General features: G+C 46.7%; 1 protein-coding gene across 1 annotated transcript; it reads left to right on the top strand.

Annotated features, from left to right (window-relative positions):
* The first annotated feature begins 610 nt into the window (after positions 1 to 610).
* GGT5 (gamma-glutamyltransferase 5) lies at positions 611 to 17,439 on the top strand. The gene is made up of 12 exons (XM_009990491.2): positions 611 to 771; positions 8,504 to 8,634; positions 10,232 to 10,324; positions 11,478 to 11,667; positions 12,269 to 12,426; positions 12,856 to 13,005; positions 13,419 to 13,552; positions 14,175 to 14,380; positions 14,813 to 14,904; positions 15,713 to 15,822; positions 16,952 to 17,059; positions 17,275 to 17,439. The coding sequence occupies exons 1-12, from the start codon at positions 611 to 613 to the stop codon at positions 17,419 to 17,421; spliced, it is 1,680 nt and encodes a 559-aa protein (XP_009988793.1). The 3' UTR covers positions 17,422 to 17,439.
* Positions 17,440 to 22,776: the final 5,337 nt, after the last annotated feature.

The raw sequence follows: 22,776 nt of genomic DNA, 5'->3' as shown, positions 1-22,776 counted from the left end.
CAAGATTTAATGATGAAAAAAGTAAAGAAGCAAGATTATAATAAACTATAAGGTAAAGAAAGAGTAAATATGAAGGTTCCAGCTTTGTATTTTGCTTTTACATTGAGTAGTCTTATGGAGAGAAAATGCCCCAAGATTGCAGTGTAGGATTGATGTTGTAATTTCCCTAGTGATTCACTGTATAAGCTGCCTTTGTTTGGTAGCTTGCTCTTTGTTGCAATAACGTGAAGACAGGGAGGCTGCGTGAAACCAATAAGTGGTACGGAGATTTCACTTCAAAGTGGTCCAGCAGTGAATGTGTTAAATGTTTTCATCAGAGACTTTAAAAAAAAAAAAAAAGGCAGGCATATCGTGGATATGCCAGAAAAAGTTTACTTTATATAAGAGAGTGAAAAGCCTCTCACATGTAAGAGAGCAGGAAAGAAAGAGTACAGAGTGTCCTATTTAGCAGATTTTAGTCTTAAAAAGAATGTAATTCTCAGTCACAGGGAGCAGAGCCCGCTTCCGTGAGACCTCCCTCCCAAAACTGCCGGGATCCTCTACTTCCACCCTGAGCAAAGCAGGCGCCTTTGCAAAAGGAGTAAAAGCCTCTGGCGGCGTAGGAAGAGCCATGTCCACGGGGAAGATCTGCTGCCTGGTGCTGCTGACCCTGGGGGTGCTGGCAGTGGTTGTTGCACTTGTGGTCATCCTGACTCAGCCCAAGTGCGGTCCTCAGCACTACCTGCATGGTGCCGTGGCTGCGGACACCGAGACCTGCTCTGTCATCGGCCGGTATGTGCACGGACCTCGCGTTTTTTCCGGTTCTATGTCCGTATGTCGTGGACTCAGATGGACAGACAGGTACATCTAACTCTGGGAGTGAGCTGGGCTTCTGCCCCAGCCCCGCTGCTGGTGCTGAGCAGCAATGCTGCTCCCTGGGTGCTCTCCATCGGCAGGGGAGCAGCTCAGGGAGCAGATGGAGCCCTGCCTCTGCAGTTGATGCTTATTTTCTTTATCCAACACCACAAAAATTTGCAGCTCTGCAAATCCTTGGCCTTTTGGAAGGTACAAATATTTGTCATATACAAATATAAGGTTGGTTTTAAGTGGGGAAGCAGGAAATTAACTGTTTACTTCATGGTGGTAAGTCTGTCAGATAAGGAATAATTTAGAAATAAATTAAGGAAGTAGTGAGAGGAGCTAGCAGAGAGCTGCAGCTGGGCTTCAGCAGACGCAAAGCAGGCAGGCTGGAAGCGTAAGGGGGACTGGGCATCCCGGCCTTCAGGGTGTGTGTTTCTGGACTGAAGCCTGCAGCAGGTGTGTCTGCTATCAAGAAAGACACTCTGTACTGTAAAGCAAAGAGCAGATTTAGTTGGAATTCAGCTAAGATAGCATAAGTACAGAAGACACACATCACTTGGAAGGAAAGATGTAGCTTTACAAATTCTCTGGCTGCCCACGTTGTAGCACTTCAGTTTGTGTAACAACTTATTTCTCAAACATTTTGACTCATGTTGTTATTTTACTATTACTGTTACTTCAATTCTTAAATGCTTGTATACATGAAAGCAGAAGGATGGAACTTCCCAACCTACATGTGGTGCTGGATGCTCCAGCAATGGATGCTGGAGCTGTGTGCTCTACCCTGTGGCTGGAGGAGTGGGACAAGACGTGGTGCTGCAGTTACACCATGCTTGCCGTGTTGCACATGTACTCCTTGCAATGATGTGCTGGCATAGCATTTGGAGTAGCTGGAGAAAATGTACTGTGGCTGCACATATGTCAAGGAATGAGAGGGGTTTTTTTATGCTAAGCCACAATTTAGTTCTTCAGAGAGAAGAAGAAGTATCTTTTAAATCAGTATTAATGGAAATAGAGGAAAATATATACCCAAAGAATCTGCTGGGAAAACCTCAGCACCCATTTTGCAGCTATTGTAGTTTTAATTGGAAGTAGCGTAGAATCAGCTGGAAGGCACTGAAGTGAGAGCCATGAACTCTGTGATCAAGTTGACAACCGAGAAGCTTTGGCTAGCTGGCTACTGCTGCTGGGCTGTCACCTGTTCCTTTCCCTTTCTGCAAGAAGCTTCACGTGCTTCCATAGCCTCAACCATTGCTGTCGCTGCACCTCCAGCACACTTGCTGACCAGGTCTATGGTGTCCCTCCAGTCTGACAGGCCACTTTAGATTTCCTACAAATAAAAAGTTAAAAATCCTACAAAGTTGAAAAAATTGTATGATCAATATGCTCAAAATTTTTAATTGCCAGGTTTGGATTTTTTTTTCCTCCAAAGCAAACAACTTGGCCAAATTAGAGTGAATTGTTTGAACTGGAGGCAGACTACGTCTTTGGCTCCGTACTTGCACACTGCAGAGCCTCCTAACGAGTTTTCTAGAGGAGTTTAAAACAAGTAAAATAAGGCAAAACAACACATTTCCTCAGTCTAATTTTTTGAATTGCTGAATGCTTTTAGTGGAAACATGCAAAAAGGAAAAGAGTGACCTCCACAGCACTATGGGAAAAAAAATTAGGCTTAGCGGCTTCAGTATGGCAAAGCTACAATCAAATGACAACCACATGTTGTAATGGAACCTGTCAGCCTGGCTGCCCACCCCACTCGTGAGAGCAGGAGTCACTGCAACCAGTCCCTAAAGGCATCACAGAGATTCAACAGTGGCTCTTTGTCCCTGCTGTCTCCCACTGAACCTGCAGACCTTCTCTCTGCTGGGACCCTGGGATGCCCCCCCTGCAGTCACCCCTTTCATCCTGCAAATCCTTCCCCCTCCACCTCACCTCGAGTCTTCCTCCCAGGAACCTATGTGGGGTATGCTCAGAGAACCTCCAGTGCAGGATGAGCATGGAACCAATCACACTGGTCTGGCACCTAAAGTCTTGGAAGCTACAAGCAGCACCTAATCTCTGACCTACTTATAAATTTTGGTCTTTAATTAAAAAATCTTGTTTCCTTTAAAAAAAACAACAAAACCCAAACCACATGCTCTGTGAGTGGTCGTTAGCAGTAATGAAATTCCTGGGGCCTTACATGATACTGTGTTGGTTTAAGATGCTGCTGTTTAAGACAGAGTCTTTGTGTGCTCCTAACAGAACTTTTAATTGAACTTATTCGGAATAACTGGGCTGAATTGCCGGAAGAGAAATCTTGTCTTCTAACAAGTGAGTTGGCGGGTTGGGGAAAACACCTCAGGGCCCTTGTGTTTCTCTCACTGATAGTTCAGCTGTGAAGGATAGGTCAGCGAAGGAAGCGTGTAGCTCTGTAGTTCACTAGTACAAGCAGGAGATGGGGACTGACTCACAGCCCCTCTTTGCTGCCCGTTTTCTTCAGTTGCGCTCAGCTGTCGTCTTCAGACTTGTGTTTTCCAGCTCTGGAGGTGGTGTTTGTATACTCGGGCTGTGTAAGGTTGGACTGTCTGAAATCTTTATGCAACTCTTTGGCTCCATGCAGAAAGTGACCCATCTCTGCCAGCCTCCAGCAGGTCACCGTGCTTGTTGGCAGGTCCTGTGCTAGACATGCTCGTGGCCATCAGTGCCCAGTTCTCAGTGGTGAATGAGGTCAGGTCTTCTGCTGTGGATGGTTTTACTGATGGAGACTGGGGACTGAAAGCAATATTGGAAAGCTCTCTGGTACAGACAGCCCTGTGCTGGAAGAAAACTTCTCCCTGAATGAAGTGAAACACTTTGACAAAGAAGGGATGGGAGGCTAAAAGGAGAGTCAGAGCGGTTTTTAACCCAAATGTTGCAGATCGAGTTTAGCTAATTGAATTCTTTTAACTGTGTTCTTTTATCTGAATAGTCTTGCTTAGCGCTGTTAAGAATTGTTAGAATTAAAAGCCGTGCTTAGCATTAGTAGCTGAATGTGCTGAAGCCTGAGGCCATGAGCTGCAAACTTTCCCCTAGAAAAGCTGAATTTGTCTTGAGCTGTTTCCTAGTTATGTGAAGGAGACCAGTGTAAACTGGGAGATAAGGAGGCCACGACTGTCAGCAGAAGCTGCAGCCCATCCAGATAAGAACAGCTAACAGTCTGTCTGGAGATGGTAGAGAAAGAATCCAACATGGAACAAGATGACCCCAGACCAAAAATTACCATTGAGCTGAGGCATGTGCAAGGCGCGTGAGCAGGGCATGAAGAACGGGTGCAGGTCAGGTATAAATGCCCAGGGATAGTCAGGTACAGTCAGGGTATAAATGCCCAGGGATTTCTGTGTTCAGGGGCCCTCACCAGAGGCACCTAGCTTGAGCTGCTCCTGTTGCTGTACTACTCAATTTTTTTTTCCTGGAAACTGAAGTCTGAGACTTTCCTCTGCTGCAGGAAACCTAGGGCAAGGAATTTCTCTAACACCAAGGATGTGGATTTGGTACCAAAGTCCACCTCAGTAATTTGTCCTCATGTTGGGAAGCCATGAGGAGACAGGAGGTGATTGCTCTGGCAGCAAGTGGTACCCAAACCCATCTCACCTTCAGCTGTGAGCCATTTGTTTCCTCTCGGCAATAGAAAAGGTTTTTTCCATCAACCATGCAAAAAGCTTTATATTCCCTACCAATGTGCTTTTTAAGCTCTGCCATCCACTGCTCCACATCCATTTGTTTCCCAAATGCAGAAGCAAGGGCCAGCATAAGGCCAGAAAGAGATTTAGGAAAAGTGCTTGTTCCCAGGGATGGGATTTGCTGCAGCAAGACGAGCTGATCTGACCTGGCCCAGCCCAGCATCCATCTCTGATCCCACTTCTCCAGTGTATCCAAGCATAACCCCTGGGAACTGGCTTTTTCTGAAACGAACACCCACCTGGGAGACAGGGTGGTGGGGAGGGTGAGAATTTAATGGGGTTAGAAAATGTCCGCGGTCCTGGGAAGCTAGTTCTGGGCAAAGAATGTGCTGCAAAAATCCTTTTCAGTGATGGCCCAGCAGCATTTCTGAAGAATGTTTATATCCCAAAGGATTTGCCTTCCGTTCTCATATTTTAGCAGTTTTAAGTTTGGCAACTGACCCTTTTTTACAGAAACAGCTGTTGCTTTTGCTCTTCATAAATCTTAAGCAGGCAGTTCCTTTGTAATGGGTGGTCTCCCCCCAGCCCCAGCTTTCTTTAGCAGAAGTAAAAATCAATATAATTTAATACCTTAGTGTTTCCAGTGTATTTAAAATTACTTCAGGGCTCCTTCTAGCCCAGGGCAGAACAACAGACTTGGGCTGCAGCCCAGCACAGCCCATCTTTGCTCTGGGAATTTTGTGAGCAAAGTGCCATCATTCACCCTTCCTGAGAGGATGAAACTCTGTTTTGCTGCTGGTGGAGTGGGACTTGGTCATTAACATCTTCTTCTGCTCTTGACTTTAAGGAAACGCCAGTAATGGCCAAACCTGAAAGCTGCAGGAAGGATATAGGACAAAACATGTTGTTATCAGATCTTGTCAGCTGTAGCACTAAGATGTCTCTAGAGAGACCTGGTAAGGTACTACACTTTGAGGGGTTGTGTATCGCCAGGGTTTTGCATTATAATAAGTTAGTTGTAGCAGTGATCCATATACAGAGAGCAACCTAATGGGAGAGGGTGTCCTCTGCCAGTCTAGCCAGAGGAGAAAGACATAATGGCCCTAAATTCCCCAGGCATCACTTCCAAGGAAGTGGCAGGGCTCAAGCTGAAAGTGGGTGAGCCGAGTGTGATATACCAAGAGCCAGCTCAGAGAGTGCTTTTCGTTCTGATCAGTCTCCAGAGAGGCTGGAGGGACAGCTGTTGAGACTGGGGGCAAGTCTGCAGATAGCATAGAACAGCTGTGAACCCTGGACCCTGCACTGATGATGGAGGACACATTATCAGACCTCCTGGGTAAAAGCACAAAGCAGCTCAAAAGAAATCTCTTTAACCCTGATCAGGGTTTGGTTTTACCCTTGCTGGATTCAGTCGTTTCTGAGCTTGAGCCACAGCCTGACTGTAAGGCTTTCCCTTAGCTACCACCCTGCCTGTCCTGTGTCATGGGATGCACCCTGTGCTGGGCTCCAGTGAAAAACACCAGGCACAGGCTCCCCCCTCAGAGCCAGGGAAACAAGATCAGTGTGGTATGCAAGCCCTCCGAGATGTGTTTGTGAGACTTGGGGCTGGGAGTGCTTCGTGCTAGTCTGGGAAGAGCCACGATAATGCCTACTTTTGAGGAGAAACCTCAGCTCCCCTTCCCCCTAACCCCTATCCCCCCAGAGAAGCAGCAGGCAAAGGACCATGCCCAGCATCACACAGCCTATCCCATGCTGAGATGTCTCAGATGCCACACTGTGCTAGTGGGGCCCACGCTCTCCATCCCGTGGTGCTCACTGAAAGGCAGCAGGCAACTGGAAAGCTCTCCTTCCCTTGAGCAAGACGCAGCTTTGACTATGTCTTGTTAGATGTGGTATTTGCCACCAGAGGTGTCAGTGACAGTTGACACCAATATAGACAGAGTAGACCGGAATGGAAAGTACTTTTGGATTATCTGGAAATTCTGGTTTTCTTGTCGTCTTCTTTTATAGCAAAATGTGGTCACCCTTTAGAGCATGCTCCAGTGCAGAGCATGCTGGCTTGGTGCAGATCAGTGGTGGTGGGGGAACACCTCATCTTCTGGAGCAGGTAGATGACCATCACCAGATGACGCAAGAAGGAACAAGGATCTTCATCAGGGAGTGCTCCTCCAGGCACAAGTGTTTCTGGAGACACGGTGAGGGATGTATGGCATTGGCTTCAGAAGAAGAGTGGCAGGAGAGTCCCTTACAGGAGGTAGTGCAAGATGTGCAACCACTTACACAACTGTGAATGTGGCTGAGAAGTTGGGTGAGGATTTGGTGCTTTGCGGGCTTTGGGAAAATGACAGAAATTGTCTGATTTTTCCATGTTAAGGTCTTAATGCACTGCATTGAAATGAATACTGTACAGTCTCAAAGTTTCTTTTTAAAGCTGTTTTTCACTGCAAATTATCTCGAACTATGGTTTTCCCTGGCACCAGGCTTTGTGCTGCCTCATAGCCCATAACCCACGGGCTCTGAGGAGCACTGTCCCAGGCCAGTGTAGTGATCCCTCTTCTCTCCTTCCTCAACCTTCTAACATGCTTCCTAGGCCTTCTGCAGGGGTAACTCAGGTTCTCATGAAGCTCTTGTGTCCTTCTCTCCTATTGTTAGCAATTAAAAAGCTTCAGTTTCAGAAAAACACCACCCAGGGACACTGATGTGGTGAGAGTCTTTCTCCTGCTGTGAGCAGATGAATGGGCGAGCCTGAGCCTCAGTCTCCATTTTCCGAGCTACGTCCAGGGAGCAGCTTGCTGCTGGGAGGCTAAAAGCCGTGCAGACCCCAGACAGAAAGCCCGGTGGTTCCCTACCATTTCTTTTCTCCCCACTTGCCCGCATGCCATTTCCTTACGGGCAGCGGTTCCAAAGGCACAAAGGAAAGCCACAGTCAGAGTGCCTGCAGCAGCATCCTGTTCCCAGCCCCAGCAGGTCCCAGCCCCATCAATGGATGTAAAATAAACAGCAGTCCCTGTGTGTGCTCTGGGTTCCTGTCGCAGCCTCTGGGAGCAGTTGCACTCCAGTTAATGAGCTATTCCACTTTCCCTTCTGGCTTTGCCTTATCTAAGCAGTACCCCAGCCCAAACAGTCGGAAGCCTTCCTAGCAAATACCGGTGCTGGCTACTGGCAGGCTGTGCAAGGAAACCCCACCCCACTGCAGGTCCACTGCGAGGAAAAGATTCTTTTTGCAGCTGTGCTTGAAGGAAGCATTTGTTGAGACACGTTTCTCTAGCAGAAGCTCATCGCTGTCAACAGCGTGAGGCTGCCCTAGTGCCTGGGCATTCTTCGGTGTGGCTGTGCCTACGTAGAAGGAGTTGAGGTGGTTTTTTCCTGTTTGTTTTTGTTTGGTTGGTTTGCCTTTGGGGATACAGGGAGGAGGGTGGGATTTGCGTGCTACTATCACATAAGCCCAGGCAGGCACATTGTAGGAGCAATGAAATAAGGCCAGAATTTTGTGCTAATTGACGTCAAGTCTCAGGAGTTTGTTTCACATGGACCATCGTTCCTGCTTCAGTGCCCCTGTCCTGTTGACCAGCATATGCCTTTTTATTTGGAGCAGTCAGTGAGTAGCTACAAATAATTTCCTTAGTTCCCAGGATGTGGCAAGCTCTCTCCTCTACCGAGAGCATCCTTCTCCATGTCTGGGAGCTCCTTGCTGTGCCTTTTTGTCAAATTTGTGAGTGGTTGCAGTTCTCTCTGTCCCATCACTCTTTGCCCAGACCTTGCACAGGTCTGGCCCCTGGCTGCGCTTTCCTCCTGCAGACTCCCTCTTCTTTCCCACTGACTTTTTCTCCTCACTCCTACAAAGGAAGGTGCCTTTCTGTGTTCTCACACCCCACACTGCTGCCAATAGCTTTCTCCAGCTGCTAGCTGCTCTCATCAAGGTGAGGCCGCCTTGCAAGTGCCCCAGGGAGACATTGTCATATGGCTCCTCCATTCCATCATCCCTGGATTTTAACATTTTTTTCCCTCTATTTCCACTACAGGGACATCCTGAAAAGTGGAGGCACAGCTGTGGATGCTGCCATCGCTGGCTTGATCTGCACCTCGGTGATGAACCCTCAGAGTTCAGGACTGGGTGGTGGAGTCGTATTTACCATCTATAATGCCAGCACAGGTACAGGCCAGCCCGGACATGGACCAGCCCTGACCTCTCCATGGTGCCCTATCTCCCTGCAGACACCCAGCCGCCATGAAGTCAGAATCCTTCATGTTCTTGCAGAGTTATTTTTTGATCCTCTGATCACAAACGATGCTTTTGCTCTTAACCCAAAGCATCCGTTACAGGGAGTGCATCTTTTCACAGCAAGAATGTGGGGGTGGGGAGGAAGGAACTTTGGATTTAAAATGAACTGACTTTGCCTCTCCTTTCCCCTCCAAAGCAATCTCAAATTATGTTTCAACGTCACAAAGCTGACAGCACAGCAAGGTATGAGCTGCTGCTGGGCTGCACGGTGGCAGACAGGAGCGGAGTGAGGTGCGCATGCTGGCAATGAGCACAGCGCTCTGGACCCATCACTGGCTCAGCTGAGCCCTTGGGCTGGGACTTCAGGGACTTGTCCTGCACCAGCAGCTCAGGCAGTGCCTGCCGACATGGGGGCTGTGTCCCACGCTGCCCTCGCGAGCGTGGGTAGGACTCTCTGAAGTGGTGCTGAGACTTCCTGTCCCAGGAGATGCGTCTTCCCTTCAGAAATCTAAGTCTAGCAATATTCAGGGCCTGCCGGGAAGCCCTTCTGTGTTTGGCTTAAACCCTAGTGTTGTGTTCTTGCTTTTATGCTTGTAATGTGATTTTTTTTTTTTTAATTGCCTTGGCTCCCAAAAGCCCCCAGAGCTTATAGATCTACATAGTAAAACCAACAATGAACACAATTACAATATTTTTGTTTTAAAACCTCTGCCAAGTAGTCTTACAGAGTCACGACTCTGGAAATGCTTGGGTGTATCTTATGCAATAGCATAATTTGGCAAAACACCTATATTTTTCTTTTTTCCCTTTTGGCAGAGCCATGTAACTTTGTGTCCTATCAACAGTCCTCTTCTGCTGCCTGAATTATTCCATTACACAGAGCCGCACGTGGCCATGCACAGCTCAGGTGCCTGGTTCACTAGGTTGCACGGTGGGCTCTTGCAACACAGCTGTGAAAGGAAAAGATAAATACAAAAGGAGGCAAAATAACAGGCTAGACCTGAAATTTGAGTGTATACAAGTGGGGTTTTTTGTGGTTTTTTTTTTCTTTCAAGCTTCCTGACACACAGAGGGTCTTTCAAGTATCACCATTCTGCTTACAAACATGATGGACACGCCTCACTGTCACTTGGAAAATGGTCCACCAGGGAGCATGAGGCTCACACTATGTCTCTGACATGTCACACCTGTAGAGGAAGTGCAGGAACCTGCAAATCAGATGTGAAGCAGCATGTGTCTCGGCCCATGTCCCAGGCCCAGGAGCCTGGGGTGAGGACCTTACGTGGCTGGAGATAGGCCCTGGCCTTGTTCCTGCACCTTCGTAGCCTCTCGGCAGGCACGGCTTGGTTTGCGCTAAATAAAAGCACGGGAGCAGACGACAGTGTGTGCCAACTGCAGCCTGACCCTGCAAGTGTGCGTGACACGTTTTGCAAAAGGTTCCAGGGCAGTTCGGCACAGGCTCTGGCCTGCGTGATGTTCTCCTGCTTCAGGAAGACAATGTTATGCATTTCCCCCTTCTCCTTTCCAGGAGCAGTCGAGGTGATCAATGCCCGCGAGACAGTCCCACGAGTGTTTCCACACGATTTGTTGTCTGGCTGTGCGGATGGTTTCTCCGCCATTGGTAAGGACACAGACTGGGCCATGAGGGCTGTGTCCCCTCCTGGTGTGCAGTGCACAAAGCTCAGGGTGGGGGAACTGAGGACTTTGCTGACGTCATCTGAAGTTCTATTTAATTGCTTGTGCTCCTCTTGGATTGATTTTTGCAAAAGTAAGAAAAAATACTAGGTCCATAAAATTCCTCTTTCATAGTAACATTGGCAACTTGACCAGCGAGGGAGTGGGGAGCAGAGCATGAGGAGAAATCACTATGTAATTTCTCTTTGTAGGAAGTCTGCATTTCAAGACCAGATTTCCCAAAGCACTCATTTCCCAGCAGTTCTTACAGAGAAAAATAAGGTCAATAGCTGCTCAGAGTTTCTGGAAATGAGAGAAATCAATCTAGTGTGCATGCTCGTGTCTTTACAGTGGGGAAGCAACCTGGCAGCATCAGGAGTTGAGTTGCTGGGCTCCAGCTGAGCTCAGCTACAACCTCAGCCATCCGAGGAGGCTCCATGTCCATTCGCTCTTACCAGTTTGGCAAGAGGCACTCTCGCTTTAGCAGCACATCTTGGATCTCTCCATGTTTCTTGCTGCATTCATGCTCCTTCTCTAGCATGCTTTTATTTTCTTTTTCGGGGGGGAGGGGGGCTGTCCTGGTTCCTGGAGGAGATGGTCTTATCCGTGAAAGAAAAGCCTGAAAAAGAATCAGGAGCAACTATGATGGGAAGGAACAGTTGGAGGTCTCTCCTCCAACTCCTGCTCAAAGCAGAGTGATGTCAGAGTTAGTCCAGGCTGCTTGGGCCCTTGTCCTGTCACTTTTTTTAACTTCTCCAACGACGAAGAGTTTCACAGCTTCACTTGTTCCAGTGTTTGACCAGGCTCCACATGACTGCTTTTTCTCTTATGTCCAGCTGCCATCTCCCTTGCTGCAACACGTGCCTGTTGCCTCTTGTGCTTTCACCATGCACCTCTGAGTCTGGCTCCAGCTTCTCTACAGCCCTTCTGTTAGGTAGTGGAAGGAATATATGAACAGAAGAAGGAAAGGAAAAAACCCAAGTCTGCTTCTAGAAGCCTTAGTCCTGCCTGTACAACTCCACACTTCCATTGGAGTGCTTTCAGAGACGTAAAACAGGCTGATGACTTACTGGGTGTGACACTGCAGTTCTGCTCTTCAGGTTCCTCTTGGATTGGTGTACCAGGAGAACTTCGTGGGTACGAAGAAGCCCATAAGCGACATGGCCGTTTACCGTGGAAAGCCCTATTTGAACCAACCATCAAGCTCCTTTCAGAGCCACTTGTCATTTCCCCAGTTATGGATAGAATTATCCATCACCGAGCCTTCTCTGGTCCAGGAAGAAGCCTGTGGTAAGACTCATGAATTAAACCGCATCGTGAAGACCACTGTTCCCTCAGCTTCAGACCTTTCCTCTGACATGCTAACATGGAGCACAGGCTGCTGCTGTGGCTTCTGCTCAGTAAATACTTGATATGGAGGAGGGTGGGAATTAAAGAATTAGGTGTTGGTTTTTTTGGTGGTGTTTTTTTTTTTTTCTGTCAGCAACTTTGTTTTGTAATTTAGAGTGGCTTGGCACAGCAAAACTGTCTGCTAAGCACATCTGCATCTCATGAGGAGGAGCTGGCTGTACGTGGCCTGCTGCCATCTGTGTGGAAATCATCCCCTGACAGCAGGGCCCTGCAGCAGGCGCTCCTTTGGAGAAGACCCACGGACCTGGGCTGGGGTCAAAGCGTCTGGTCTCACAGAGGAAACTGTCTGGGGAAAGAGTGCCCAGTGCCATGGGTAGCAATCGTCTGAGAAGAGCGCTTCTCCATGTAGGCTGCAGTGTAGCACTGGCTTGGAATGTGTACGACATGCATAAAGCAAATCGGCTTTGGGAAGGAAAAAGAGGTTGGCCCTGGGGACAGAGTAAGTTCCTGCTGTAAACTGATGGATGTTCTTCTTTAACAGCCCACTCATATGTGATGGTCAAAGGTTTCTGAAGCGTGGAGAGGCCTTCAGGTGGCCAGCACTGCAGCGAACACTGAAAGCTGTGGCAGAAAACGGAGCTACAGCATTTTATGAGGGACAGATAGGAAAAGCCCTGGTGGAGGACATTACGAAGGCTGGTAGGTAACAGCTATAGTTAATACTAACAGACAGGCCTTTTCCCAGCAATTGGCTAACAGTGAGTTGGTACCTGGGGAAAGCCAACACATGCCATTTGCTTGCCGCTTGGGAGTGGCACCTGGCATGAGAACCTTTTCCCAGTTCTTATAACTCAGGCCTAGAAGCCGGGCTGAGAGCCACCTACTGCTCTGGCATTCTCTCATAGTGCTCATGCACTGGCCTCTCCAGCTCCCTTAGGCTTTGTGATGTCCTGGGGTTTGGCAGTAGATGAGGACACATGAAGACACTGCCGTGCTTGGTGGAAGAAATCTGGAGTATACAGGGATGGCTTTTTACAAGTTTTACCAAGGCGCTGATGTAGCCAGCCCGTAGCACCTAGTAGAAGTTAATGTGCTCATGCCTGCTCTCCATCTGGTTTTCTGTTGAAGGGTCCAATATCTCACTGGAGGACCTTCAGGAATACAAAGCAGAGGTGTCCTCAGCTCTGAACATTACCCTGAACAATCACACCACAGTGTTCTCTCCTGGACCGCCCACGGGAGGTGCTGTGCTCATGTTCATCCTCAAGATATTGGAAGGTAAATTCCTAAGGGAAAAGGGGCAGCAAAAGGTTTGCAAAGAGTGTTGCTCTAGAGCAGCAGAAAAGTAACGGGGAGAAATGGAGCTGATAAGCCAGAATGGACACCAAGGCAGCAGCGTGACCATGCTTTGCAGCAGGATGATGAACTGGCTCATTCTTACAGTGGGTCAGCATCACCGTAGCTGCTGCAAAGGCCAAAGAGGAATTTTCCCAAAGCTTCAAGAGGAATTGAAGTCACAGGGGAAATTAGTACTTGGTTGTTTCTGTATTCACATCCTGCTAAAACACAGGAGAAACTTGGTAAGAACTGGGATGGGAAAAAGAGATTCTTTTCAACTTTTTTTTTTTTACAATTCTTGAAAAAACATTGCCTTGGATCTATTAACAAAATTATTTCATCCTGCTCTGTAGAGTATAACCTCCATGAAGCATCACTGGCAACACCCAAGGAGAAGGTAGAAGCCTACCATCGCATTGCAGAGGCCCTGAAGTTTAGCAATATACTAAAACCTCATATGAGTGACCCAGCCTTCTCTAAATCTCAGGTGAGCTGGCATGGTGCATAGGAGCAGCCACAGACACCCGCAGCACTGACAGCTTCTTCTGCACCACTGCTTGACAGAGAAGGAGCAGGGAAGTCCATTTCCTGCTTCTTATTTTTAAACCTGCACTGTCACCAGCCCACTTTAGCCCATGTGCTAAGCCCTCAAGCAGGCTACCTATTGCCCAGACTATCCTGCCTGCCAGCACAATGCCACAGAACCAAGCGATGCTCTGACATCCTCCTGCATTGCAGCCACAGATGGAAAGAAAATACTTAGCACTGCTAGTCAAGAGGAATGCTGCTCAGCTGGCCAAGGCAGAGGCAAGATTAGGCCATTTACTTTGTCTGCAGTTTCTGCTCAGCTGTAGGCTGTTGCTTATTTGCCTGATAAAGGATGTGCTCGCGCTCATGCTTGTGCCAAGCCTGAAGTGCCTCAGTACTGAGGTGGTTTCATTCTCCATGATGAGCATGGCCTGGGGCTTCAGGCTGAGGCTGAATGCTGCCAATGCAGGTCCCCAAGCTCTGAGTATTGGGGGCTGAATTCCTTCAAGCTTCCTTGTGCCCAAAGAAAGACACGCCTGTGCTTTGGTGACACAAGCTCAGTGTCCTTGCTGTGATTGCAGGAGACTGTGAGGACGATACTGTCTGACAAGATGGTTGAGCTTGTCAGACAACGAATAGATGCCCGTGGTGACCATCCACTCAACCATTATTACAACTTGTTGGAGTCCATCCACAACAACAGATACAAAAGTAAGGGCACAACCCACATCTCTGTACTTGCTGCAGATGGCAGTGCCGTGTCCGCCACCAGCACCATCAACTACCCGTGAGTAGCCAAGGGGTCAGTAACTGTGTCACATAGGCCATGTATCAGATTCACAGGGTGCCTTCAAGGGCTCTTTACCAGAAATGCAAAACTCTTGGGCTTCACTGATTTAGGCAGTCTCTTACTCATGAATACCTTTTTCCTGTGACAACAAAGGTCTTTGAGCATCAGCTCAAGGGAATATCACGAAGCTGTAACTACTTGCTGAGCTCCATGAAGTTTCTGTGGGTTGGGCAAATCCCTACACGCACTAGTAGCAGGGAGCTTATCTCTGGCTCCAGCACAGCAGCAAAAATACTTTTTGGACACTCTAACTGGGGCAGCTGCAGGCTGGGAGGAGACCGAGGTGACCCACAGGGTGCCATGTTTAGCTAATGTCATCCACAACAGGAGAGCACTGGGCACTGAAAGGCTGCTTCTTTCCCCCTGCAGGTTTGGCTCCTTTGTGTATTCTCACCAAACCGGGATCATTTTAAATAACGAACTCGCTGATTTCTGCGTAGCAAACAGAAGCATTAAACCAGGTGAGCTTTCTCACCCTCAAAATAAAACATGGGGCAGGGAGATGGATATGCAGGCCATGTACAACTGGGCAGGGACTATCTGTAAACTGCAGGTACTCTTTCCTAGGTCTGGATGAGAGCAAGTTTGTTTAAGACTAACAGAGGATAAAGCCCTGGAGCATGTCTTGTCTACTCAACATTTGCTCTTACATGGAAACATGGGAGTTTTTGTTTCTGACCAGGGAAATCAGAGATTAAAAACCCCACAACCTGAAGCTGATCATTAATTGATGGGGACAGGAGGGAAGAAGTGAAGAAACTACTGCTAAGACAAGCTTGCTGACTTTTTAGGCTCATCTATGAAGAAGTATAGAGTTGCTGCCCAATCAGTAATGCTATAGGCTTACACTGAGTTCTGTAACACAGCAGTGTTGATGCAGAGACATTGTTTTGTGGAATAAGCTATCCCTGATACAGTCTCCCTTGGGTCTGCTGTGAGAGAGGACATCAGTACTGTGATGGCAGGAGTGCTGCTAATGATTCTTCAGCTGGGTTGAATGACCTGCAGCAAGTCCTGACTACTTGTAGGATGCCCTGCACCAAGAGATGCTTCCTATTTAGCCTGTGCCAGGAAGATCCAGTTTCGTGTGAGATGGGGTCTCAGCACAAGGAAGCTAGTTTTCTGGAAGTCTTGAGCTTATTGAGGAATGAGCAGCAGTTTAGTTTTCCATGGGGAATGCAAGTAGGGTGAGAAAGATAAACTTGTGTCTCCCTCCAACCCCCTTAAAGAGCCATAGGGGAGGAATAACACTCTCTGCTTCTGCTCTAGGAGAGAAGCCTCCCTCAGCAATGGTGCCTTCCATTCTCATCTCCAAGACAGGAGACATGCTGGTGATCGGAGGAGCAGGTGGGGCCTGGATTATCAGTGCTACTGCTATGGTGAGTGAACAGGTACCGCACAGTAACACCTTCCACTGAGCAAGGGGGCACACGCTGTCCTCAGCAAAAGGAATTACTTTGCTGCTGCTAGTACTGCTATATGGAAGGCAGCAGTGAAGAGGGCCTGCTGCAGACTGAGTCTATCCTCACCTTCTTGACTCTAGAATTTCTGTGGCAGGGGGTAGCTTCAGCTCTGCTGCTGAACTGCACTTCCACCAGGAGGGACCAGGAATGGAGGAAGTGGGAGAACTCACAGCACTCACCAGTTTTTTCAGCCATCACAGATTTCCATCTGTGCTCAGTCCCACCTGCTCTTTCTCCTCAACTCTCCTCAGGTCTTGACTTCTTGGTGCTTTGTTTTATTTGCAATCTAGAAGTCAGAAAAGGCTGCAGGTTGGAGGCCAGAGCCAGTGCCAGCCACCTCACCCAATTCTAACTTCTTCCCTTTCAAAAAGAATAATTAAATAGCAAGTTAAGGAAGTTAGAAGGAAAGAGGCGTTGCCCAAAACCTGGAGGCCTCAAAAATAAACTCATAAGCTATGTGATGGAAAGAACAAGAAAAATAGAAAACCGCCACCACACATACACAGAGTAACAAATCTTAATGAAAAAGAGCTTGCTGAAGCATTAGGTCGAACAAACGTCTTGTTCAGTAATCAAGAAATAAAAGCAGATAAGGCCATGAGAGGTAAAGAAGATTATCTCTTTTCTTCACCTTTCTTCAACTGGACAGAAGCATGGGAAGAAGTCCCATGGACTTCTAGGACCTGATCTGAAAACAGAAAGAGCAACCATCAATAGAAAAATATAAGATCCATCAGTAGCTATTGAATTCAAGGACACCACTTTGGCTCAGGGAAAGCATTCTGGGAAGTATCATTGTGTGCTCACCCTGTTCTTACACTTGCCCTGAGCATCTGCTGTTGGTGACCATGAGGACAGGAGTCTAGGCTAGTAGGACTTCTGATCTGACTCAGTGCAGCCTCTCTTACAGTCCAAGTGTGCACTGTCCGGCAGGGAGGATTTACAGCAGGTGTGGACAGTACGGCAGTACAGAGGATGGCAGCATGTCACCCGGGTTCTTAATCAGTATCTCCAGTCAGCCAGCGAGGGATTTGTTTCATTGCAGGCAATTATAAACAAGCTGTGGTTCGGCTATGACTTGGAACATGCCATTTCCGCTCCCATCATGCACACCGAAGGTGACAATATCCTGTTTGAGAAACATTTCAGTGAGGTGAGTGGCCTCACTCAGATCTTTTTGTCTCCTCCTTTTGGTGAGGAGGAGGTTGCTTCTGTAACTCTCCTCAATAATCTGCATTTTGCTTCTAGCTAACCTCCTTCTTGCTTAAATCTCACTTTCTCTCTGGCCCTTCGTTTTCACACCTGGCAACACTAAGACCTCAGGCCCCTGCCCCATTCACTCCATTTCCTCTTCTCTTCCCTCTACAGGAGGTTAAGAGCGGCCTGCTGGGAAGAGGACATAAAGAAAAAAATGTAACATTAGCAATGAATGTTGTGCAGGGAATTTCCAAGGAAGGAAAATGCATCTCTGCTTACTCTGATAAAAGGAAGCTGGGGAAGTCAGCTGGATATTAGTGTGAAACGCCGTCACCACTCACAAAGCGACAGGAGATAACTAGATCCCGAACATGCTTTGGCTTGGACATGCCAGAATTGCCTGTTCCCATCAGAATGCCTCTGAGAGTATGGGCAAAATTTGTGATTACACCTAATCCCAGTACACTGCAAGTCACCCTCAGGCCACACAAGGACAGGTCAGCCAGCCTTGTTCAGAGCTCCACCCTCCATTACTTACGTGATATACAGAAAAACATACTTCTTGAGCACATCAACTATTCAGAATAAGAGAATACAGAGTGGGAAAGGAAAATTGGTCCAAAACCCGCTGGGAACACTGTGTATCTTCCATTCCTGCAGAAGAGTCTCAGTTAAGAGTAGAATTGGTTTCTTTCAGGCTGTTGCCACAATAGGCTTATTATTACTGGGGCTCAGCGATGTGAAATAACTAACTGTTTTGGTTATGAGGATAAAAGAAGTGTCTGTAGCATCAGGATTTTAAAATCTTCAGCATCCAGGCTTAGAGGGTAGGTTTGGAAAGGGAAGAGAGCAAATCTCCATACTCCCCGTCTTGGTTTTCCAGCTGAAGAAGCCCTACTTTTCCCAAAGGTGGTAGATGAAATCACCGCACCATAGCACAAGTCTGCTGCCCTACTACTCTCTGCCTTGGGGATGCAAAAGAAGGACCCCATAAGCTTAGAGTAACTGTGTCGAAGCTTCCTTCAACCCTGCACACTGGTGACTGTGAGAATAAGCCTCCCATGGGACGATGTGAATTCCCTGTTCCTGGGATGGACAGGCTTCAGCTTAGCTACCTGGGGGCACTTCTCCCTGTGGTGAGAGGAGTCCCAGCTTATGCCAGTTCTCCCTCCTCAACGCTGACAGAAGATAAGTCATTTGGGAAGGCAGATGAGGATTGCAGTGGAAGAGCTGTTTTTGGAAGCCTTATAACTTTCTTCAAAACACAAAGGATACATGATCAGAAGGCTTCATTTGTAGCCATGAGCTCAGCCTGGCCAAGCAAACACCAGACTGCTGAGAAGTGATGCAGTGCAATCAGGCATTAGCAGAATACTTTTCTCCCACAGCCTAAGGACATGCTCCAACTCTGTTTACCACAACTAGTCTCTAGAGTTCCCTTAAAATCACAAGGAGGAAATTGTAGGACTACTTAAAACTATCACAGAGAGGGAAAGCTTCTGGAGGAGAGTCCTGAACTCATGCATCTGGACACAAAAGGTCTTTTGCAGTTACTCCATAACCTTGCTTTGCTCAAAATGGCCAAGAGACTAAAACATTTAAGAAAAAAAAAAAAAGAAAAACAAACACAACAATCAACCCCCCCCAAGTTCTTCTCAAATACCCAGGGGGAAGTTCCAACACCATAATAAGTATTTCAGCACACGCTATTAAAAAAAAAAAAAAAGCAAACCAAAACAAGGCCATCCACGCAGAGCCTTGCAAACAAGGCGAGATAGGTTTTAAGTCTACATTTTTACCCATGAAGTCTGTCCAAGAACACCATCGACTTGTGGAAATCTGAGCCGTCACTTGTATTTTAATGATGGTCTGAGTGAAGGTGACTAGAGCCAGACATGTGTTTTCCTTCAGAAATGTACACTAAGGACTAGTATGACCACAGCTGTATCAAAGCTTAATGAAAAAGTATTCCCAAGTTACCAGGTCATAACCACAAGCACTTAATCATGCATCTGGAAGTCAAGTTACTTTTGTATAGAGCCAGCTCCATGCACTGCCCCCTCCTTCCTCAACCAAGTGGGATTGATCTTGAATCCACTAGGTTCAAGTAGGACTACTCGTTTCTCCATCAGAGCTGCTTACTGAAGCCATAGAAGTGGCACAGCACTCTGTTAGGCTGCATTAAAGTACTGCTGAATGTGAAGGGAGAAAGGGAATAGGCCTAAGTTTGAGGGGAGGCAGTATCTATATTCATTCGGAAGGCGTTACTTTGGGTTTTTTTGGTAGTCATATTCAATCCACATAATTTGCTGAAGTTTTCTACTTTCATTAACTCTCTTACCTCAGCTACGAGTTCCTGGGTGCATTGGTTCCAGTGTCAGAAATAACACTCCAACTTCAAATCTGTCACAGGGGAAGCACTTAGGGGCACCAGACACCATCTGTGGCTCACGCTGCAGACGGACTAACCAAACCAGATGCTGGCTTTAGCAACATCTGTGGTTATTTCTAGCTAGCCCAACTGAGCTTAGAGTTTACAAACAGCAACCAAGAATGGCACTGGCTGGAGACAGGGAGAGCAGCTCCTGCTTCCCTATTAGGCTTCAGGGCAGCTTTCAGCAGTGCCCTGGGTCATACTCCCTCATGTTTCGCTAGCAGAAGAACCAAGTCACCAAGTAACCAAGCCTCCAATTACCTTCGCTTCTGACATACCTCAGGGTAAAGCACACCTCAGTAATCCAGTCTATCACGTTTCCAGCGCAGTAGTATCACAGCTACTTCCCACCATGAAGAGATGGGAATATTATCTGCAGTCCAGCACTCACTACAATTTAACTACTTTGCTACTAACATTGAAACTGAGCCAATTAAGCAGTTTTAAAACCCATCACAGCTTTAATTTGCAAGACAGAAGGGAATGAAAGCGCAGATCTCTCACTTCGGCAGAGAGTTCCAGTCCTGTAGTCCTCACTAGCAAAACATCTGGTGGAGGGATTGCACCTTCCTTAGCACCTCTGCTCTTGCCCTGCCACCTCCTCACCACTGCTGAAATTTGCTTGAGTCAAAAGTCTCCCAGTTTGGTCTCTCCCCATTCATGCTCATGCCAACAGGAGAGTGTTATTTTTGTACTTAGTCAACATACATGGACTTTTAAAGCATCACTGTACAGAGGCTGCTCTATTTTCTAATGAAGTCTGTAAATTATATTTTTAATAAAGTGGTTTTAAACCTGTCTGGGAATTTCTCCTCTAAAACTGTTGCCTAGCCCAACGCACAAGCAGTTGTTTGAAAAAGGACTTTCATGCAGGTGTTTCCAGCTGTTCATTGTGGGGACTCAATACACTGCTGGAGAAACGGAAGAACTGTACAGAAGGCTGCATATGCCACTTGTCTCTCACAGCTTTGATTTGGCACTTCCCTGTAGCCCTTCCAGAGGCTGGATGGTTGCCAAAAGAAAATGATGGTAACATCAGACTGAAGAACAAGGGGAAGAGGTGAACCCCCCAGTTCATGATCTGAATTGCCTTTTAACAGTACGGCCCTCTTTCAAATCAGCTGCAGTCAGTCATGGCAACATGTCCTATCTCCACACCCTGCACTGTGTCAGGCAGCCTACAAGAAGATATTACGCTTCTGCTCAGAAGCGGAGGGGAGAGGTGGTTGCGTCAAAGCGGTGGGACACGAGCAGGAAGCATTCTTGTCTTGTAGCTGAAACATCCAGACAAGCTGCAGGGCCTGCAGCGTACAATCAGGAGGTCTTACAGTACGACCCACTCACTGACATTTCCCTATTGGTACACAGACATCCTCAGCGTGGCACGAGTAGTGGAACGTGGTATCAAAGCAGGTGGCAGAAGTGCGTGCCCTGTGTACGGGTATGTCCAAATGAGATGTAGATAATTGCAGCATGCAGAAGTATCCATAGGTTTTTTTTTAAATGTAGGATGTAAGTGCAAGCCTTAGCCCAGGTTAGTTTAAACAAGTCAGTCCTCTGTAGTGATACTGCTGAAGCAAACAAACAAAAAAATCCATTTCTGCAGAGAGTCAAGAATTCAAATGCGTTTATAGGAATAGTTTTCAATAGAAGTATTTTTAGCCATGGCAAAATCTGAGCTTTCCATATGGGAAGTTTTGTAACATAGCTTATAAATATCAGAGGAGTTTTCTAACTAGCTAGAAGAAATTCAGGAATGTAAGATGGCTGTACCACGAACTGTTAGAAGCAGCCCAGCAGCAGTTACTCAGACGTGTTTCAGAAAGCACGTTTGTCCAACAGTCATTTCCCAGAAAAGCTACCTTCCAGTTTCAGAGCACAAGCTTTTTCTGTTGTAGTTCAGACTAGCAACAATGACTGGAAAGTTTCAATAAGCTGTTTTTGCTGTGCAATAATTTTGTTTATTTCTCAGATCGCACTTGGCCAAGAAAGAGCTCAGCTAGTCCTGAGTCCAAAGGGGATTATTGTATTTCCAACAAATAGCAGCTGATGCTGTTGCATACACAAACTTGGATCAAACGTTCTAAAATGGCCTGCAAACCGGATTTAAACAGCAGCCTGTCCCCGAGTGGCACCTATTGTGGAATTACAAATAGAAATGTCATAGTCTCAGTTCAGCCATAAAAGGATACAGGTTTGGCCCCAAACAAATCTCATTCTTAAAGGAACATGACTCCTCTAGGTTATTAACAGTCACTGTCTCAGCTGCACCTAACATCACCATCAGTAACAGCTTAGGGAAAAGGAGCACAGAGCACATCCTAGGGAACTTTTGGTAAAAGCCACTCATTTAGTGGAAGTCATCTAAGCACCTATATATATCAAAGCCATGACCCTCTGATTTAAGCATGATCTAGTTTTTACTATATTCCTTGACACCAGACTCTCCTCAATTCCAGAAACTAGTTGGAAAGAGAGGGTGTCTGATGCCTAAAATTTCACCCTTTCATTTTCTTTTCAATGCATTCTGTATTTTAAGGTTCTTACAAACTGCCAAGAAGTTTCAACAAGCCAAATAGATGAGTTCAGTTACTGTTACTTGTGTTCCAAAGATTTCATAAACATACCTAGAGCTTGACAACATCCTGGAACATTTGGGTTTGATCTTAGGCTTAGTTTATCTGATGTGATGTATTAGTCCATGCTGGTAGGTGAACACCAAACCTTCGTCATGCATAGGTACAGATACTCCTAGCTGTTCCATATCAGATATGAATTTCTGAGAGGTCATTAATTGTCTGATTAATGGTAACTTACCTTCAAACAAGAGTAGCTGCAGAGTCCCCATATTCGGAGGTTTCATTTTCTCAGATTCTGATATTTCAGGCCTGCAGTATGATGTGGTAAAAAGCAAACTGAAGAAAACCAGGCTTGTTTTGGATATTTAACTATTTTTTTTTTTTTACTCATAGCTTCATCAAAGAAGTGAAGAAAAGAGAAAAATCTCAGGGTAGCTTCTTTCACGCAGACTCTCACCATCCCTTTTTGCAGTATCAACTGTGCAGGCAAGAAAAACGTGTGACTCCATGTTTATTTATTTTAGTTGTGCTCAGAGTTTTACAGGTAGCATCTTCCCTTTAGACCTTCTCAACAGAAATATAAAAAAGTTTGAAGCCATTTCCCCACTCATCTCCAACAATCAACTGAAGTGAAAAGCAGAAACATATTTTGTTAAAAGA

The sequence above is a fragment of the Tauraco erythrolophus genome, chromosome 19 (assembly GCF_009769465.1).
Source record: "Tauraco erythrolophus isolate bTauEry1 chromosome 19, bTauEry1.pri, whole genome shotgun sequence".
In the NCBI taxonomy this organism is placed as follows: domain Eukaryota; kingdom Metazoa; phylum Chordata; class Aves; order Musophagiformes; family Musophagidae; genus Tauraco; species Tauraco erythrolophus.
The sequence above is the reverse complement of the archived record's forward strand: the minus strand, read 5'-3'. Positions and strand labels throughout refer to the sequence as shown.

Coding starts and splice junctions, on each gene's coding strand:
- GGT5 (XM_009990491.2), top strand. CDS start 611: ATGTCCACGGGGAAGATCTGCTGCCTGGTGCTGCTGACCCTGGGGGTG. Junction 13,006..13,418: donor CATCCTCAAGATATTGGAAG/GTAAATTCCTAA, acceptor CCTGCTCTGTAG/AGTATAACCTCCATGAAGCA. Junction 15,823..16,951: donor TTATCAGTGCTACTGCTATG/GTGAGTGAACAG, acceptor GTTTCATTGCAG/GCAATTATAAACAAGCTGTG.